A 19,733-nucleotide genomic window follows, 5' to 3' on the forward strand; every position below is an offset into this window, starting at 1 on the left:
AAACGCCAAGGCCGCTTGGGCTCTTTGCCTGCCCGCCAACCTTAAGGTTGGACGGGCAGCGTTGAGAATTAGTTTAATTGGTGTATTAATGGCCTTAACAGCCTTTTGACAGTTCAGTGGACGCGCAGCCACCTCCGGCGCACTCCCGCCGAACGGAAGATCAGAATAACGTGGGGTGACGTTGGGACACATCACTTTACGCGTTGGCATGCCAGGCCTGGCCCCACACGCGAATGACCCCACTGTTCTTTTGGCTAATTTTGGTTGGGCAAAGGATATGGAGCAAAGGCAGAAAAATGGAATTGAGGTGCAGGTCATTCATGTTCTACTTGAATGATGGAACAGGTCTGAGGGGCTGAATAGCCTCCTCCTGTTCCTAATATTCCTATGTTATGTAGACAACCGTGCAAGAATTTAGGTTTCATGGTATTTAGTACAAATAACTTGTCAACAGTTCCATCCCGAGTTATTATTAGTCTCTGTGCTTTCAAGTAAATACCAGTGATTCAAAATGAGTCTATCACAACTCCAACTAAGCACAATTCCATGGTCGCCAACATTGTCATTTTTTTGCTGGAACCATTTCTGATATGGCATGGGCGACTTGACATAACATAGGGTTCCATGCATCTATACACAGAATATAACACAAGCTTTGCTATATCACACTTTAATCTGCCACTCTAAAACAAACCATATCATGGGACTAACGCCTGCTTTTATCTGTGTTTTTTTCTTAGATTTGAAAATTGTGAGGGGTCCACTTACCTCACCAGGTTGAGGGATTGTCAGCTTTGGCAACTTGCACTTGGCACTTGCTGTGCTGGGCTTTCCATCCAGGAGGCTCCCAAACAACTGGCTGCTAAAAGCATCCTCGATTTCCATTAGTGGTTTCAGCTCAGGTGACTCAATAGGAGCTTGGTCCTGCCCATCCATAGGTCTTACATAAGCAGTGGGCTTCTGCTGTACCATGTTTGACTTGGAATAAAGTCCTGGAGGGAAATTCTGAGCAGAGAGTGCACTGCTACAGGGTATCAGTGATGTAGAAGGGGCTGGGGATCCAGAAGCAAGGGAAATAGCGTCACCATCAACAGGAGACTTTACATGACAACTGTCTTTATAGGAATGATCTCCACTACTGGATTTGGAGTGGCTGTGTCTTTTGGAACGTGAAGTGGTATTGGGGCTAGATGACTGCGACTTAACGCACTCATCCACACCAGCCTGGTGATCACCTTTGTGCAGCTCAGTCTGACTGCTATAAAGGTCATTGTACCTGTCCTGCGCTTGTTCATGTGTGACAGGATGCTTTCCTCTGCTCTGCTGATTGCTGGACTGACTATTAGACTGCACACTATGTCCACTCCCGGAGCCGTGACCGCTGCGAGACCAGTCCATCCGGGATTTCTTGTTGCTCTGGTGCCCGTGCAGCAACGTTGAACTCAACGACAAAGAGGAGGAAGGCGGAGGCATGCACGTCGAGGAATGGCTGCTACTTTGGTGGGACGGCGCCATTTTGGCTCTTGGCTCGGCGAAGAAACTCTGCTCCATTTTCTCGACAGGGGTCTGAGGCATCAAAGACTTGGGGATCCCCACAAGGTGACTCTGGTTCGAGCGGTTCGTTAACAGGTCCTTCATTTCGTCATAGTTCCCTAACGTACTCTGCACACGACTGGAAAGAGCATCACCCTTGCTGGTCTGAAAGAAATTAGATGGCATACAAAACTAAACAGTAATTATTTTAAAAGCACAACAAAGAATCTTTATACTGTACTATAATGACTACTCATTCAGCTTTCCTGACCAATAATCATTTGTTCGCCACATGACATCAGATAAGTTTGCTTGTGTTTTGCATACAGTGTCATGGTTACAGTATCCAAAAAATAAGAAATGTGATCATTTGTGAGGCTATGGTGGTTGTAAACACCCAATTGGTTCACCAATGCTCCATTAGGGAAGGGGGGAGAATGCCACCCTTACCCATTCTGGTACGCACATGATTTCAGCCCCACCCAGGGTTGTTGACACTTAAAACCCTGTGAAATGGCCAAAGCTATTCAGCCGTTACAATCAAACGCTATGTTGGAAAGGTCTCGCTTGATGGTACACGGGCAGTGTGTAAAATCCAGTGGGCATCACCCATAGCCTGAAGCCAAATAAAAAAAATAATAATTTGAGTGGGTCCAATCGTCTGAAATAGCCAATCCCAGAAGATTGGCAGACATTATTTCTGCCACACTACTGATAATGCCAAAGGATGTCAAGCCAATCCTTTAAAGGTCATTCATTTAGCCCTCTCAACAGTTGCCAAAAGCACAAATCCTTTTGAAGATTTCATACCAAAAGGCAGCACAATAAAGACCCAGTGAACCAGCCTTTGATTTTTTTTCTTCCCTTTTTTAAATATGGAAATAATACCATTGAGGATTAGAAGAAGGGAGTGAAACATTAAACACATAAATTGCACTTGTGAGGAGAAAACAATTTAAAATAAATTTGTAAATATGTTCATTTATTAGCTCTGAGACGTATGATACAACTATCGTATTGCAATCAATAAAAGTCCATTTGTTGCCACTTTACTTCTACCACACACAAGCTCAGAGGATTCTGTGTTGCAAATAACACAGTCACAATGGAAAAGTAATTTGGTGGCACTACAAGGAATACAGCATCTTAGACCTGGATAACTGGCCTTCGATAGCATTAGAACCAGAAAGGATTGGTTTGGGCTTTCAGATGATGGACATGTAACCACATTTCACTTTCAGCAGTTAAACACATGTTAGCAGGTAAATTGGACACCTCATGTTACACACACACACACACACACACTTTGGACATTGGTAGGTAAATGACTAGCACACACAAATCAAACAAGATGATCGAAATATAAAAATTTTAAAAAAAAATTCTTATTGCATTTTAGGCCTTCACTTTCTGCAGAGCTAAGAATGTTATTTCATGTCAATGCAACGGGACTTTTGTCTGTGACCTCCAATACAAGAGCCTACCAGTTGCATTCCCTTAGAATCTTAACTCCCAATTAGTTTGGAGAAGCTAGCTTCTGGCCACGAGACGTTATGGGTGCATGGATCTACACTCTGGAGTCTGTGCTATTAGTCGCTTAATTTGCAAGAACCCTTCAGCCCTCCCCCAAAGACAGACCTGGTTCGTTTTTACCTCCCAAATGTTGGTTAAGCTCCCCAAATTAATGTCAAAAATGTGGCTTACAAACATGGGTCAACATTGGCGGCCACCACACACTATTCATCAATCTTTCCCTTTAAGTACCAATATGTGGAGGGCACTCCACTTCCTTTTAATAGCCACTATGCAGTTTATCCTTCTCATCTACAAGTGAAGCCGTTAATTAATTGGCGCTTTCTTCAAATACAATTGCTTTTCCTCTGTGTGCCAGCTAAGAAGAAAATATTGTTTGCACCTTAAGGGGCCTGACATCCCTGAATGCCCCGCCCTGGGTGTCTGCTCGTTCATCTACTTCAGATCAGGGGCCACGAGGGCCTCATTTCTCAGGCTCTTGCTTTCTTGGTTTTCACTTTTCAGTTGAAAAATGTTAACAATTTTGGTCATCAAAGGATAATTTTTTATTCAAAGCCAAATCTTCTAACATAAATTAGCTAAATTTGGGGAGTGTAGATGTGAATTTCTCCCACACTGCCTGAGTTTAACAGTAATGATTGCAAATTGATTAATCAATGACATGATTCAAAGCAAATCAGAGTGTTACAATTCTACCACTACCATCTTTCTGCTCTTAATGTGCAAACGTGCTAAGGTACAGCCACAAACGCTTCGAATGCAACACCAAAGTCAAAACTGAAATAACTTTTTAACGCATTTGGACCAGGCTACCTTGTAGGGTTCACTGAACAGATTAAAACTCGAAGCAAACAGATCCTCATCTTGATGGACTTCCTGGTTCCGTCTTTCCCATTCCTTCCTCCGCAGCGCATTCCGATCCTGTTCGTAGTGACTGCAACAGACATTGGGGAAAGGGCATTTAAAGACACGTATGCTAAAGCTGAGAGCTTTGCAGAGCTGACAGACTAGTGCGACAGATGATAGATCAAATTTTATGCCCGTTGAGTAAAGTGCCAGAGCATCAGTTCCCTTGACGCGCTGAACAACTCATTTCATGGAAAAAGGGTTGGCAGGGGTTGGAGGGGGGGGTGGAGGGTAGCGGTTTGGTGGACGAGGCCATTGAAACCTTGAAGGAAAATTAAAAAAAACACAGAAGAGGAGGCAGGCTCCAACTTGCAGTGGCAACCCTCTGGGGACCTGCAGCAAGGGACACTTGTGTGCATTCAGCCTGCATTGATTTGTTATGAGCGTTTGGTAGCAGTTAATTAGCGAACAAACTCAAGATGACAATTTAAATAGTAGATTGCGCACACTGATGATATCTGTCGCAAGGAAAAAAAACCTAACCTATGCTGGCTTTTGCACGGCACAAATACTAAGATTAATAACTGTCACAAAGGTGAGGCATTTACTCTCTGTTGAGGTCAGTTCAAGTTGAAAAATCACCAGAGAAGCTCCAACCAATTTTCCAGCATCATAAATAGGTCTAAATGGATCATGGTGGGGTATAGTGGGGGATGAACCATATTACTCTGAGGATTAAATGCTACAGCAATCCTCTTTTCAGCATTTAAAATGTCAATTATTAATTTAAAACAGCAGCTAATTAAACTTGTGCTTGATCACTTAGACCCTTTGTTCTGTTAGCTGCGGCAATGTTTACACTTATATAAGCATGTTAACTGTAATCAGTCTTTTCGAGTAATTAAATGGAGCTTGCTTCCATCTTGTTCCAATGCATCTGTTTGTCCCTTTGCAATATAAACTGTAACAATGCACCAGATCCTGAGGAAAAAAATCATGGTCTGTTAATGATCCCTGCCGTTGTTAATGCGCAAATCGGTCAGCGAGATCAGGGGATGAAAAGATTCGCTTGTTAGCTTAGAATCTCCAAAACTTGGATGTTCAACGTACACAACTCTGATTCTTGCTTCCCACAAACTCCATCTCACCTTTACCCTCTCAGTTTTTAAGGAACGTGCTGGGCTTGCACACAAATTGTCCAATAAACTCACTGCAGAAAGTTAGGACTGGTAATCAACAGCGTAAGAACCCTTTTACCGGTGTGATATTTGTTAATGCGATGCCAATCAATATCTCTAGTCCAGAAAGGGCCTGTTCAGTCTCATTCATGCATGCAGTAAATTGCTGTTAGAGATTTAGAAGAAAATTAAATATTTAAAATTTTTTCTGACTATTCTTTTTTATTCCTTCTCTTTATTTCTCTTTCCATATGACCTTATTTCATCCTGCTTCCTTCTCTGTCATTCCTCTCTTTCTTTCCCAATTGGTCACTCTCATTTGTTAAGGAGACATCTATCTGTCGGTCCCATCAGTCACTAAAATCTCAGGTGCCCTGTTGACCTCACTGTGTTGTCATCATCTTGCACTCCTAGCAATTTACAATGGAAAGGAATTTGTGCGCTTAAGGGTACAGAAAGAAGTCTAACTAATGGTGCATGGGCACGAGATGCCCCACTCCAGGGAGGTCCAGCTGTAAACTTTTCACAAGGTTGGCAAAATAAAATGAAGGCATGTTAATGCACAACATTAGGCAGGCAGTATCAGCAATGCTTTGGAAAATAATGCTAGTAACCGAGCTAAAAATGAATGTTTAACAGGTTCCTGCGGCATCCTTCTGTGTGCCATTGTTAAACAAGTATCAACCTGCGTATCCTGAATGGGTAACATGCTTATTAAAAATGGCAGGCGAAAGGAATGCCATATGAGGACATTGAGCATCGATTGAGCCAACAGTAATCAGATCTTTTCAGAAAAGCAGCCAGCCCATCAGAGGCATTTTAGAAACAAGCGGAATCATATTTAAAGGATAATGAACACATAGTCCAATAATTAGTGAGTAATATACCCGAGGATTAGGTTGGACATGTTACAAAGTCAAGTATTTGAAATACTTTCAGGAGTGCATCATTACTTTGTCACTTCATTGATAAGTGTTGCTGTATTTTTGGTTTACACGGTTTGAACTCTTTGAAGTATATGTTTTACATATGTTTGGATTTAGGGCAATATTTGAAGCCTTACTAATAACTGAGTACGTAAGTGTATGTTTGCTTTATTTAATTGACTGTATGATGGCAGCTGGCACTGTAATGGTGGGATTAAAATAATGCAGTGTTAAACCCTAATCTTCACTGGTGTCAAATCCCAGTCTCCACGGTGTCAATTTTTCGTTTGATAATGCTCTGTGAAGCAACTTGGGATGTTTTGCTACATTAAAGGCGTAATATAAATGTTGTCATTGTTGGTATTTTCTACTAAGATCTTTTACCAAACTGCGCTGAGTCATGTAAATTAGAGTCAAGAATTAAGAATGTGTTGCAGCTGTATAGGGACTTTCCACAACTTCAGAATGACCCAAAGTGCTTTGCACTCACTAAAGTCCTTCTGAAGTGTAATGTATAAAATGTGCAACCAACTTACACACAGCAAACAGCAATGACATACATGACCAGATGATCTGTTTTTTAGTGCTGTTGGTTAAGGGATAAATATTGGCCAAGGCACTGGGGACAACCATCCCTGTTTCTCTTCAGTGTTGTGGGATCTTTTACATCCACCCAAGAGGGCAGACAGGGCTTCAGTTCAACATCTCATCAAAAGACAGTACCTCCAATAGTGCAGCATTGCCTTAGTACTGCACAGGGAATGTCAGCTAGATTTTGGGCTCAAGTCTCAGGAGTGGGACGATGAACCCATAGTCTTCTGACTCAGAGGCAAGAGCACGATCACTGAGCTAGAGTTGAACCATGACATTTTTTTGACATGACTCAGTCACTCTTCCTCCAAGTCAGTTGGACAGTGGTGTTGCTGGTGTGATGTCTTTGGGGAAATCCACAGCTAGGATCACTTTTAAATATTAATTCATGGGATATGGGCATCGCTGGCTGGGCCAGCATTTATTGCCCATCCCTAATTACCCTTGAGAAGGTGGTGGTGAGCTGCCTTCTTGAACTGCTGCAGTCCACATGGTGTAGGTACACCTACAGTGCTGTTAGGGAGGGAGTTCCAGGATTTTGACCCTGCGACAGTGAAGGAGCCCTGATATATTTCCCAGTAAGGATGTTGAGTGGCTTGGAGAGGAACTTCCAGGTGGTGGTGTTCCCATGTATCTACTGCCCTGGTCCTTCTAGATGGTAGTGGTCATGGGTTTGGAAGATCCTGTCCAAAGAGGCTCGGTGAGTTGCTGCAGTGCAATTTGTAGATGGTACACACTGATGCCATGGTGCATAGCCGGTGAAGGGAGTGAATGTGGATGGGATGCCAATCAAGCGGTCTGCTTTGTCTGGGATGGTCTCAAGCTTCTTGAGTGTTGATGGAGCTACACTCATCCAGGCAAGTGGAAAGTATTCCATCACACTCTTGACTTGTGCCTTGTAGATGGTGGACAGGCAATCTTGTAGCCACAATATTTATATGACAAGTCCAGTTCAGTTTCTGATCAATGGTAACCCCCAGGATGTTGATAGTGGGGCATTCTGCCATGGCAATGCCATTGAATCATCCTCTACAATGGACTCCAAACATTGTTAAGCATTTCTAATTATATTTATTACAACTTCTGGGGATTTTCCATAGCAGTGTGCTGAATGAAAAATATCCTCTCATACAGGAATACCAATGTGATAATAATAACGGGGAAGATAAAAGCAAAATATGAAGGGTGCTGGAAATCTGAAATAAAAACAGAAAATTGGAAATGCTCAGCAGGTCAGACAGTATCTGTGGAGAGAGAAAGTGAGTTAATGTTTCAGGTCCATGACCTTTCATCAGAACTCTATTGAGTGCTTGCAGCATTTTCCGTGAAGGAGATTAAATTGACTGAACCTGATTAAATACACAGCCCAGAAAGTAACACAGCAAGCCAAATGTTTGACTGATTCATACTATGCTCCACCGCTTCCTTACCCCCATTAAAATGTTGTACAGAGCAGAATGTCATGCAAATGAGTTGTAACAGTCATTTCTAATATCCTGCAACGTATGAGCTGAAATGAAGGAAAGTGTTGATGCCAACTCTCGGTGAGACTGCGGTAATACTACCTGGAGGGAGTGTTCGTAAATCAAGTCACTCTACCCTGAACCAGATCCAAACTTTACCTTCCATGGAGACACTCCAACATTTTATAAACAGAATTAAGTGACTAAATCAATTCCACAAGACTGAAGGGGTGGAAACACAAATCGAATTATAATCACAGGGGAAAATAGTTTTTTTTTTAATTCATTCACGGGATGTGAGCCTTGCTGGCAATGCCAGTATTTATTGCCCATCCTTAATTGCCCTTGATAAGGCAAGTGATGAGCTGCCTTCTTGAACCACTGCAGTCCATGTGGTGTAGGTACACCCACAGCGCTGTTAGGGAGGACTTCCCAGGATTTTGACCTCGTGGCAAGGAAGGAATGGCGATATAGTTCCAAGTCAGATTGGTGTGTGGCTTGGAGGGGTATCTTGCAGGCAGTGGTGTTCCCATGCACCTGCTGCCCTTGACCTTCTAGGTGCTAGACGTCATGGGTTTGGAAGGTACACAGTTTTTAATATATTTATATACTTTATAAATATATTAAAGATATGCAAGTAGATATAAAATATATGTACAATATATTTATTATATAACATTTATAATATATATGCTTTTAAATATATATTTTATTGAAGAATGCATGAAATACATGAAGAATATATACTTGTGTATAATATATACACTTCCTATATTTTCATATTTTAAATATATTTATATCATCAGCCAATCATCCCAGCCCCAGGATGACACTTTAGGAGTTCCTCAGGGTAGTGTCCTAGGCCCAGCCATCTTCAGCTGCTTTATCAATGACCTTCCCTCCATCATAAGGTCAGAAATGTTCACAGATGATTGCACAAGATTCAGCAATGTTTGCAATTCCTCAGATGCTGAAGCAGTTTGTGTCCACATGCGTCAAGATCTGGACAACATCCAGACTTGGGCTGATAAGTGGCATGCGACATTTGCGTCACACAAGTACCAAGGCAATGACCATCCCTAATAAGGGAGAATCTAATCATCTCCCCTTGACATTCAGTGGCATTACCATCGCTGAATCCCCCATTATTAACATCCTGGGAATTAGCCTTGACCAGAAACTGGACTGAACTAGCCATATAATAATGTGGCTACAAGGGCAGATGATAGGCTGGGAATTCTGCAGTGAGTAACTCACCTCCTGGCTCCCCAAAGTCTGTCCACCATCTACAAGGCTCACGTCAGGACACTGATGGATGCTCCCCAATTGCTTGGATGAGTGAAACAGCAGCAACACTCAAAAAGTTTGACGCCTGCTTGATCAACAGCCCATACACAACCTTACACACCCAGTGGCTGCAATGTATGCCATTTACAAAATACACTGCAGAAACTCACTATAAGATTCCTTCAACTTCACTTTCCAAACTCTCAACCTATACCATCTAGAAGAACAAAGGTAGCAGTCGCACACGAGCACCACCACCTGCAAGTTCCCTCCAAGCCACACACCATCCTGACTTGGAACTACATCGCCGTTCCTTCACTGTCACTGAGTCAAAATCCTGGAACTCCCTCCCTAATAGCACTGTGGGTGTACCTACACCACATGGACTGCAGCGGCTTATGAAGGTGGCTCACCACCACCCTCTCAAAGACAATTAGGAATGGCAATAAAAGCTAGCCTTATCAGCTGACATCCCATAAACAAATAAAAAAATATACACAGGCACATCTGTACATCTGTTACATTCTAGGAGGCACACTCCAGCCATCACACTTCAATGGGTCAGACCATGTTACAGATACAAACAAACTTTAAAGACAAAGAGAACAAAGTACTCATTTAAAATCAAACCCTGCTAACTGCGAAGAATTGCAATTGCCCTCTGAGTGACCTCACAAGACGAGTACCTGAGCTTCAACAGATAAGTCCAAACATCACAACCTTCAACTGACTCCAGACTCCCCCTGGCCAACCTCATAGGAAATCTATTATTATTCCCAATATGCATTGTAGCAGGCCAGAATTATTTCAGTGAGGCTGAGATGCAGTAATGGCCATAATTTGTCACAGTGCCAACTGCACATAATGGGAAAACATACAGTCTGCAATATATCAGTTAATGTTTGTTAATGATACCCAGAACCCAACCACATCACATTAGTTAATGTCATAAAGCTTTAAAGCCTCAATTCATACTCACTGATTTGGGGCACAAGTACTCAGGGTATGGTTTTAAATCAAGATTTCATTATGTCCTTACGATGTGACCATATCCATTAGCTTCTACATTGCACAATGTTTCAACGTATCAGGGCCCAATTCTGACCAGCCATGGGTTATCAGTTCTACACTTTCAAATGATGCCTAAAAATACTCATTGAATTCCCATTAGTGCATTGACTCATGGTGGCCTATAGCACTCCACGTGGCTTGGCTCCAGCGTATTTTAGCTTGGCTTTCAAATTACATTATCTATGGACCAAAACATCGTCAAGGCAAAATAATTAACTTAGAGGGGCCAAACTGCCAAATGGTATTTAGCCAAGCATGCTGTCTGATAAGGAGAAACATGTCACTTACTAATTTGGAATGCTTATAATTGATTATTTTCATTCACAAAATCCCATTATCTACTGAGGAACAAATACAATAAGCCCTCTGTATCTTTGTCAACCACTATGGTGTGTTCTAGTATGGGACTTGTTCCAGAGAGGGGTTCTCTCTTTGGAAGGAGATTATATAAGATGTTTATTACTTAGTAGGTCAGTGTTTGAGTGTTGTGTGAGAACCTCTGTCACCACTAGACACTCAATGCTAATTGTATTGCTTTCTAAAATAGTGAATGATGACACTTAAAGCTTTGAACTTTTACAGTGGGGTATTGGCTCAATGCCTTTGTTGAAATTGCTCTCTTCCCTATTTGGGCATTAACCTACTTAAGTGGCTTCAGTCTCTGTTAAAATGGACTGGAGGAATTCCAGATAAACAAATGGAACATTCATATTCTGCTACCTCACAGTGTCATCTCAGGAAGCAAGCAAAACGAAACAACAACAACAACAAGCATCAACCGACAACAACATGCATTTATATAGCACTTTTAATAGGGAAAAGCAGCCCAGCTTCCCTCTTAGTGACAAGTCACCAGTCCAAGCAATTGTTATGAGAAGCAGGACCACACTCTGATAGAATGGTTTTCCTCGGGGTACCAACGGGAAAATAAAGTAAATTCTATGGAATTAAAGGAAATGCTGGTTTTATTTTGGGAACACTGCAGTTCTACCAGGAGAGAGAGACGCGAGATGGAACGCCTGGCCAGTGAAACAAAGAGGAACACAGCAGACACCAGCTAACATGAAAATGTTACTCAAAAATTGGGAACAAAATGGAGACAGTCCACAGATATGTCTTACTTCTTGTTGTGTGGTCTCCAGGCTCCTGCAATTCATTTGGGAACATTACTTGGTGTAAATTTTTGCAGGCCTCTCCAAAACAATCAATAAAAGGCAAACTGACAGTTCAGGAAAAAAAGGATCCCCATCTTATTACGTCCTTTGGTGGAACCTGAATTGAAATGTGAACCGGCAAGCAGAACGATGAGGTGTACTTAAAGAGAAACAGGAAATGCTGGGAAAACTCAGCAGGTCTGGCAGCATCTGTGGAGAGAAAAAAACAGAGTTGGTGTTTTGAGTCAGCATGACTCTTCTTCAGAGCTTGTGTTGTGATGAAATGTACTAGTTAGGGCTTATGTGTCATGCAAATGAAATGGAAAAAAAAAACTCATGGAAATTAGTCATTAAAAAGGTGTCATCCATCAGGTCAAAAATGTGTGGGTCTGAATGAAAATGCACTGGGCCCCAGAAAGAATGAGTAAAGGGTAGAAGGTGACAATAAAACAAAATGATGTTAAGTGGGTTTTAAGTGGGATAATGGAGAACAAGCCAGTTGGAGAAAGTAGGTAATTTCTCTTTGCAAAAGTAAGAGTCTTAAATGTTTTCTTTAACCGTTTGCTTATGACTTGACGAGAAATAGTGGAGGAATTCTCTCTCACTGCTGCCTGTTAACACTTAAAAATGCCATCTCAGAAAGGAAAACCTTGCATGTAGGTGGTATCTCTGACATTCTCAAGACCATCCCAAAGTATTTGACAAGCAATTATTTATTATTTTTTTGATGTTTGGTCACATGGGCAACTCTGCAGCCAAGAAGCAAATGAACGACCAAACAAAACTTTGTTTTTTGGTAATGTAGATTAAAGGGGGAATATTGGCCAGGGCATAAGGTGAACCTCACAGAATTGTTACAGCGTAGAGGGAATCCATTCGGCCCATCGTGGCTGCACCGGTTCTGCAAATGAGCAATTCATGGCTGCCATTCTCCCTCCTTCTTCTGGTAACCCTGCACATATTTCCTTTTCAGGTAACAGTACAATTCCCTTTCGAGTGCTTTGATTGAGCCTTTTGCTCTTCTTCGAATAGCGTCATGGATATTTCACATCAGCTAAGCAGGCAAGTTTAATATCTCACCCAAAAGATGGTACCTCCCATTATACAATCCACCTTCAGAACTGCTGAAAAAGAGACATGCTGACAAAGCTTTCTGTCTCGCACAGATGCAAACATACCAAATTTCAAAGGGAGCAACAATTTATACTGTATGAGAAAAGGGTGCAGATTGGTTGGCAAGTCAACTATGATTGGTCAAGGCGTTGCCATGGAGAATGCACCAGGTGTTTAATTCAAAAAAGGTGCAAAGCTGGGACAATGTTCCTTTTGCCTGCAGGGGTCAGGTCCCTGCCTATGAATATATGTAGCTGCTCGTAAGCATAAGGGAGCCACATTGCAAGCCCAACTGATAATTTTATATAGTTGTTAGTTCAATTCTTAGCTCACTCGGGGTTGTTCAGCAAGTGCTGTCCAATTGCGGAATCACATCTAATGTTAGACCAATGGACCTTCAGTGATACACTGGAGAGTCAGTTTAGATTACGTGTCCAAATGAAATTATACATGTTAAAACTGAAATAAGATCAAGGTCTTCAGAAACACAGTGTTGAGTTATGAGCTGACACTCAGATATTTACTAAGAAACTAGAAAAGTAACTAGTTGGCATCTATACAAGGTACTGGCATATTGTAATCCAGGAGCCTAGGCGAATGCTCTGGGTACTGTTATGATCCCAGCTGATGTTACTACTGGACAAGCCAGATCCCAGGGTGGAACTCAGCTTGCTAGATCCTAATTTTTACTTTTTTTGCTGAGAAACGTGGAGAGTGGCTACTGAACAGAGCCACAGGAGTCAGCTGATGAACTTTTAACAAAAGAATAAAACATGTATTAAACAAGAAAAGATGAACTATATCACAATACTCCTTCACCCACAACTATACCTTTACAGATATATACAGACTTATAAGGATATCGCAAGTTACGAAAGCTATCTTATACTCTAATGTTCAAAGTAAGTACACAGTCCATGTCAACCGATAGGCAACCTGTGGTCAGGCACACCACACTCTGAAACCAAGTGACAGATGCAACCCCAAACAATTCTATGGAACCCTCATCAACTCCCCCCAGACCCTTGTCGAGCCAACTGGCCTCACTAAATTCCTCCTTTCACACAAGGGCTTCCAATCTCCACTCTCGAAGAACCTACTTTGGAATCTTCTCCCAAATGACGCTTTCTCCTGGATGCCTTCCTCAAGGCTCCACCTCCAGGTTTTCAAACTCTCCTTCCGATGCCCCTCTCCCTTGGATTGCTATGTGCATTCAAGCTTCTTTCCACACTCTCTCTCTCAAATGCCTAACCATGCCAACAGAACACCACTGCTTCACATGCCCATAGTAAAGGGTTACAGACTTTCAGCTGTCTCCTTGGATCTTCTGGCTTCTCGCAAGCCTATATTGCTTGAAGCCTGCGTCCTGCAGCTTCTCCCTTTAAGCTTGGAGCCTTTCTCTGCTCCTCACTCTGAACTTCACTTAACAGAACCTTTTCCAGATTCCTGTTCATTCCCTTTGACTAGTTGGTCTTCTCAGGAACCCTCTTCTGTTCTTTGGGGGAACCTGCTTCCTGCAACTCCCTCCTGTCCAGTTTCTCCTAGCAGCTGGTTTCGATTTTAGTTTGGGCCTCGCTATCTGTCCCTCTCCTATGCTGCTTCTGCTGGCAACACCTTTCAACTTTAGAGCACACTGACCAACTGAACTCAAGCTGCTTTCAATTTCTGTGTATTTGTGTGTGTGTGAGGCCTCCCTCTCTGGACCCCTGCTGCTAGGCAACAACGCAGCTTTTTCTATCTTGTTTGTTTTAGCTCCCTTTCAAGAATCATAAAATCTCATTAAAATGCAGGCATCTTTTAAAGTGAAACTAAAACTCAGGTTTCACCCCTTTACTCTATCAATACAGAAATACAAATCAAACTTAAACTTAAAGAAATACCTTATCCCTAACACATTCAAATACAAATATAACTTACTTAAACAATCTCTATTTCCTAACAGTACCCAGGCTCAAATCCCACCACAGCAGCTGGTGGAATTTAAATTCAATTAATAACATCTGGAAGATAATGTTAGTCTTAGTGATGGTAACCGTGAACCTATCATTGATTGTCACAAAACCCATCTGGTTCATTAATGTCCTTTAGGGAAGGAAATCCACCATCCTTACCTGGTCTGCCCTACATGAGTCTCCTGACCCACAGCAATTTGATTGACTCTTAACTTCCCTCTGAAATGGCCTAGCCGGCTGCACAGTTCAAGGGCAATTAGGGATGGGCAATAAATGCTGGCCTTGCCAGCGACGCCCACATCCCGTAAATGTATAAATTGAAGAAAAGAAACTATTAAGAAAAGCCTAAGATGTCAGTTGGAAAGACAATATCACTTGCTGATGAGATACCAGATGGAGACATAGACAGAATAACAACTGTGATGAAACATGGAAGACTAAAACTCTCTGGCCATTCCTTCAGAATGGAAAGGAACCAACTTCAAAATTATTATCCTGGGTATCAAAACATTGGAACTAAAAGAGGGCTCCAACCTAGAATTAGCACAATATCCAGCTTGCACTGGATACAGAAACTGCCATTGAGTTACCATTGCACATGGTGAATGTAGAGGTGTGAATGTCAGTCACAGGAGCTGCAATGGTGATGCTGCACAAACTCACGTGTAATCATATATATGTTATATATAAAACCATGTAACGAATCCTTTTTTAATATAGCAAAGTTGATTGGTAAAAATAAAAGAATGGCTATTTGGATAAAATCACAGTAGCAACATATATATTTGTGTCAGTTGCGTTTAGCTTAACCTGACTGCAGGATCTTCCATGTACAAAACAGATCAAGTTCACTGATCTAAAAGTTTACCAGTACCACATTCAATAAAGTGACATCTAGCTTCCTCACAGATCCCACAACATTATGCCAAAACTATTGCTGAGAAAAGCGACTGCTGTCGAAGCTTTTTGTCTTGCACTCACCAGGGCAGATGCAAGAATACCAAATCTCAAAGGGAACAACAATTTATACTGCATGAGAAAAGGGTGTCGATTAGTTGGCAAGTGGGCTCTAAGATGTTGCCATAGAGAATTCATTAGGGAATAGTTATCCCCCGTGCTTTTGCTTAAATTCAAAAATTGCTAATCGGCTTTAAATGGTTGAGGCATTGCCATGGGGAATGTACCACGGAACATTGTTTAATTGAAAAAGGCGCAACCCCTGGACATATTTTTTCTGTTTGCAGAGGACAGGGCCCTGCATATGAATAAATGTAGCTTCTAGCAAGTGTAAGTGAGCCACATTGTGAGCTCGAATGATCATCTTAAATTGGTTGTTCATGTAATTCTTAGCACACTCAGGATTGTTCAGTAAGCGCTGTCCGACTGTAGAGTCACATCTAATGTTGGACACCATGGGCTGGATTTTCACCAAGTCTGCAGTGACCAGGTCAACAGTCAGCCGGGACCTAATTCTGGGATTCCGCACCCCATTCCAGGGGTTTCAGGTTTTCAGGTGTGCCTTTTAAGGAAGTGGGCTGGTTCAGGTCAAAAGCCTGAGCCCTGTACTCCCGACCTGGCCAGCTCCATCACGGGGATCGGCATGTCCTAGCACTCCACAATTTTTATGGAGTCAGGTCAGGTTTTCAATAAGCCATGGTTCACGGCACCCCAGAGGTGTTGCATACTCTACATGAGGAACCTTTTAAAATGTAAATGACCCCCCAAACAACTGTAATTCCCCCGCATGCCCCCTATGTCAAGCTATGACCCCACAGCCACTACAATGACCCAGAAGGAGACCATTCAGCCCATCGTGCCTGTGCTGGCTCTTTGAAAGAGCTGGTAAACTAGTCCCACTCCCCCTCCTCACCAGCCCTCCCAGTACTGTCCCTTGGCAGGACCTTGACATCCTTCCTAAATTGTAGTTCCCAGAATTGAGCACAATAATCCAGCTGAGACCAAACCAGCTCAGAAGACCATTCAGCCCATTGTGCCTGTGCTGGCTGTTTGAAAGAGCTATCCAATTAGTCCCACCCTACCCCCGCTCTTCCCTCATGGTCTTATTTCCAATTCAAGAACGTATCCAATTGCCTATTAAAAGTTACTACTGAATCCACCTTCCGTGACATCCAACTGATGCACAATCACTCTTGTTATGTAGCTATGCCATGCACACCATGATCCCACAATGACCCAGAATCAGGTTGCCAACAGTAGAATATATGTCTTCCACTGGGCACACACAGACCCAAACACATAGCAACTACTGGATGATACTGGACTGGACATGAACCATACCAATGTGTTAAGACAAATTCTTACACACAATGACCATTATGCTACAAGCATGGAATGCTTACCATCACCATTATGTTTTTATCTGAGTCCCTCCCCCACCAGGTATCAGGTACGCAAACCCCACAAAAGAATTGCCCAGCGGCATGTACTTACTGAGGATCAGATTTAGGATCCACACCTGGTCAATGGGAATTAAAAAGGTTCTCTATACTTTATCACCAGAGGCTATATAAATCCTCACAAGAATGAAAAAATCCTTTCTCTTCACTACACCAATGAAGGGAAGAAGAATTTACACATTGAAAGCACCTTTCGTGACCTCAGGATGTCCTGTAGCACCTTAAAGCCAATTAAGGAGTTTTGAAATGCAGTCACTGCTGTAATATGGAAAATGCAGCAGGAGGTTCAATCAGACACTGTCAGAGGTGCCATCCTTCAGATGAGACATCAAACTGAAGCTCCATCTGCCCTCCCAAGTGACTTTAATGGATCCCACGGCACTATTTCAAATAAGAGCGGCCAATATTTCTCCTTCCACCAGGATCACTAAACAGGTTATTTTGTCATTGCTGTTTGTGGGAGCTTGCTGTGCACAAATTGGCTCTGAATTTCCTACACAATAACAGTGACTGCTCTCCAAAAGATGTTCATTGGCTATAAAGCGCTTTGGGTGGAATTTTACATTCCTCCCAACCACCCCCCACCGCACCCCCCCTCCCCACCGCACCCCCCCTCCCCACCCCCCCCCCCCTCCACCCCCACACCATCTCCCCCCATCAGGTTTGCTTGCGGGGTAGTGGGGGTGGGAGGGGCATAAAATAAAAGATGGCCTTCCCACCGGACTCTCACCCACCCGACCTCTCCGCAATATTACAATGAGACAGACGAGGTCTAGGCCAGCCAGCTCGCCCTTCCCCCAACTGAGGCCCTTCAGTGGCTGTTTCCTGCCCAGCCTCAATTTTCAGGTGGTCAGGGGCAGAGGGGAAGGCTGGAACGTGTTCCTGTTCAGGCTGTGGTTGGTGGGGTGGGGCGGAGGGGGTCTTTTATCAACAGCCTCCTTTCAACATCGGGTGCCCCTGCCCTGCCCCCAGCACACAAACTGCCCCCCCACAGGTGTTCCGTCCCTCAGCTTCTCCACCAGCAACCCTACTCCCCTCTGTCCAGCACCCCTCAGGCCTCACCTCCCCTCCCCGCCCTGAGATCCCCCCACCCTTATCTGGTTTTAGACTCCCGCAACTTAGACTCCGGGGACTGCTTGGAGTCCCAGTCCTGTCCACTGCAGCTTCCGGCACTGCTGGGATGAGAGAGTTGCTGGTTAATCGGATTGGCCAGCGTAATAATAAAAGCAAAATACTGTGGATGCTGGAAATCTGAAACACGAACAAAAAGTGCTGGGAAAACTCAGCAGGTCTGGCAGCGTCTGCGGAGACAGAAACTGAGTTAGTGTTTCAAGTCCAATGAAGAAGAGTCATACGGACTCAAAACGTTAACTCTGTTTCTCCTTCCACAGATGCCGCCAGGTTGGCCGGCAGCTCTCTCTGAGGCAGGACTCCCCACCCCACTTACTGAGGGGCAGTTGTCCCACTTCCAGCCAATTAATGCCTGCTGGAGTGCTAATTGGCTGCAGGGCAGCCAGCATTGGCGCGATGTGTTCTCTACTGACTCTTTGAGTGGTAGGGTGGGTGTAGTAATTATAGAGTCATATAGAGTCATAAAGGTCTACAGACCAGAAAAAGGCCCTTCGGCCCATTGAGTCTGCGCCGGTCAAACAAGTACCTAACTATTCTAATCCCATTTTTCCGGCATTAGGCCCATAGCCTTGTATGCCATTGCATCGCAAGTGCACATCCAAATACTTCTTAAATGTTATGAGGGTTTCTGCCTCTACCACCCTTTCAGGCAGTGAGTTCCAGATTCCCACCACCCTCTGGGTGAAAAATTTTTTCCTCACATCCCCTCTAAACCTCCTGCCCCTTACCTTAAATCTCTGCCCCCAGATTATTGATCCCTCCACCAAGGGGAAAAGTTTTAAAATTATAGTTAAAAACTATAGTTATAGGTAATTATAGTTTTGAGAAACGTAGGACTGTAGCTTTATGAATAATAGTTTTTTTTCATGGGATGTGGGCATCACTGGCTAGGACAGTATTTATTGCCCATCCTTAATTGCCCTTGTTCAGAGGGCATTTTAAGAGTCAACCACATTACTGTGGGTCTGGAGTCACATGTAAGCCAGACCAGGTAGGGACAGCAGATTTCTTTCCCTACAAGACGTTAGTGAACCAGGTGGTTTTTTTTTACAACAATCGGCAATGGTTTCATGGTCATCATCAGACTTTTAATTCCAGATTCTTATTGAATTCAAATCTCACCATCTGCTGTGGTGGGATTCAAACCTGGGTCCCCAGAGCAATACCCTGGGTCACTGGAATGCTGGTCTAGTGATAATACTGTGGTATTGTTTTACAGCACTTACTATGCTGTAATATCACATGTTCTGTGTAAACCAATGGATGAGCAGCGCAGGAAACCTCTCGGAGAGAGTTCTGCTTTAGTTATAGAGTTTGATGCACACATGTAGTTGCTGCTGCTGTCTTGTAAACAAAGTTAAATGTGTCCACCAAGAAAAGTTGCCCGGAAAATCAACTCTATAACAAACTGGCGACGAGGATAAATCAGATCCGGTACTGTCCCTCACCCAGTGATTGTGAATATCTAAGTTCATTAAAAAGAAAGGAAGATATACTCATCCAAGATGCCACAGCTTGGCAGAATCGATCCCTTTGAA

At 43.1% G+C, this 19,733-nt stretch overlaps 1 protein-coding gene across 4 annotated transcripts in view; it reads right to left on the reverse strand.

The window, feature by feature from the left end:
• The window catches only part of aff2 (AF4/FMR2 family, member 2), a 453,090-nt gene that overhangs the window by 343,706 nt on the left and 89,651 nt on the right, over positions 1-19,733 (reverse strand). For 3 of the 4 annotated variants that reach the window (XM_078547680.1, XM_078547683.1, XM_078547682.1), the window contains 2 exons: positions 3,880-4,000; positions 769-1,725 (listed from right to left, as the gene is read on the reverse strand). In XM_078547680.1, the coding sequence (XP_078403806.1) occupies positions 769-1,725; positions 3,880-4,000 (1,078 nt within the window). The remainder of the gene's footprint in view (positions 1-768; positions 1,726-3,879; positions 4,001-19,733) is intronic. The other variant, XM_078547681.1, reaches the window with a different exon arrangement.

This window comes from Cetorhinus maximus, chromosome 8, assembly GCF_964194155.1.
Source record: "Cetorhinus maximus chromosome 8, sCetMax3.hap1.1, whole genome shotgun sequence".
Lineage (NCBI taxonomy): Eukaryota > Metazoa > Chordata > Chondrichthyes > Lamniformes > Cetorhinidae > Cetorhinus > Cetorhinus maximus.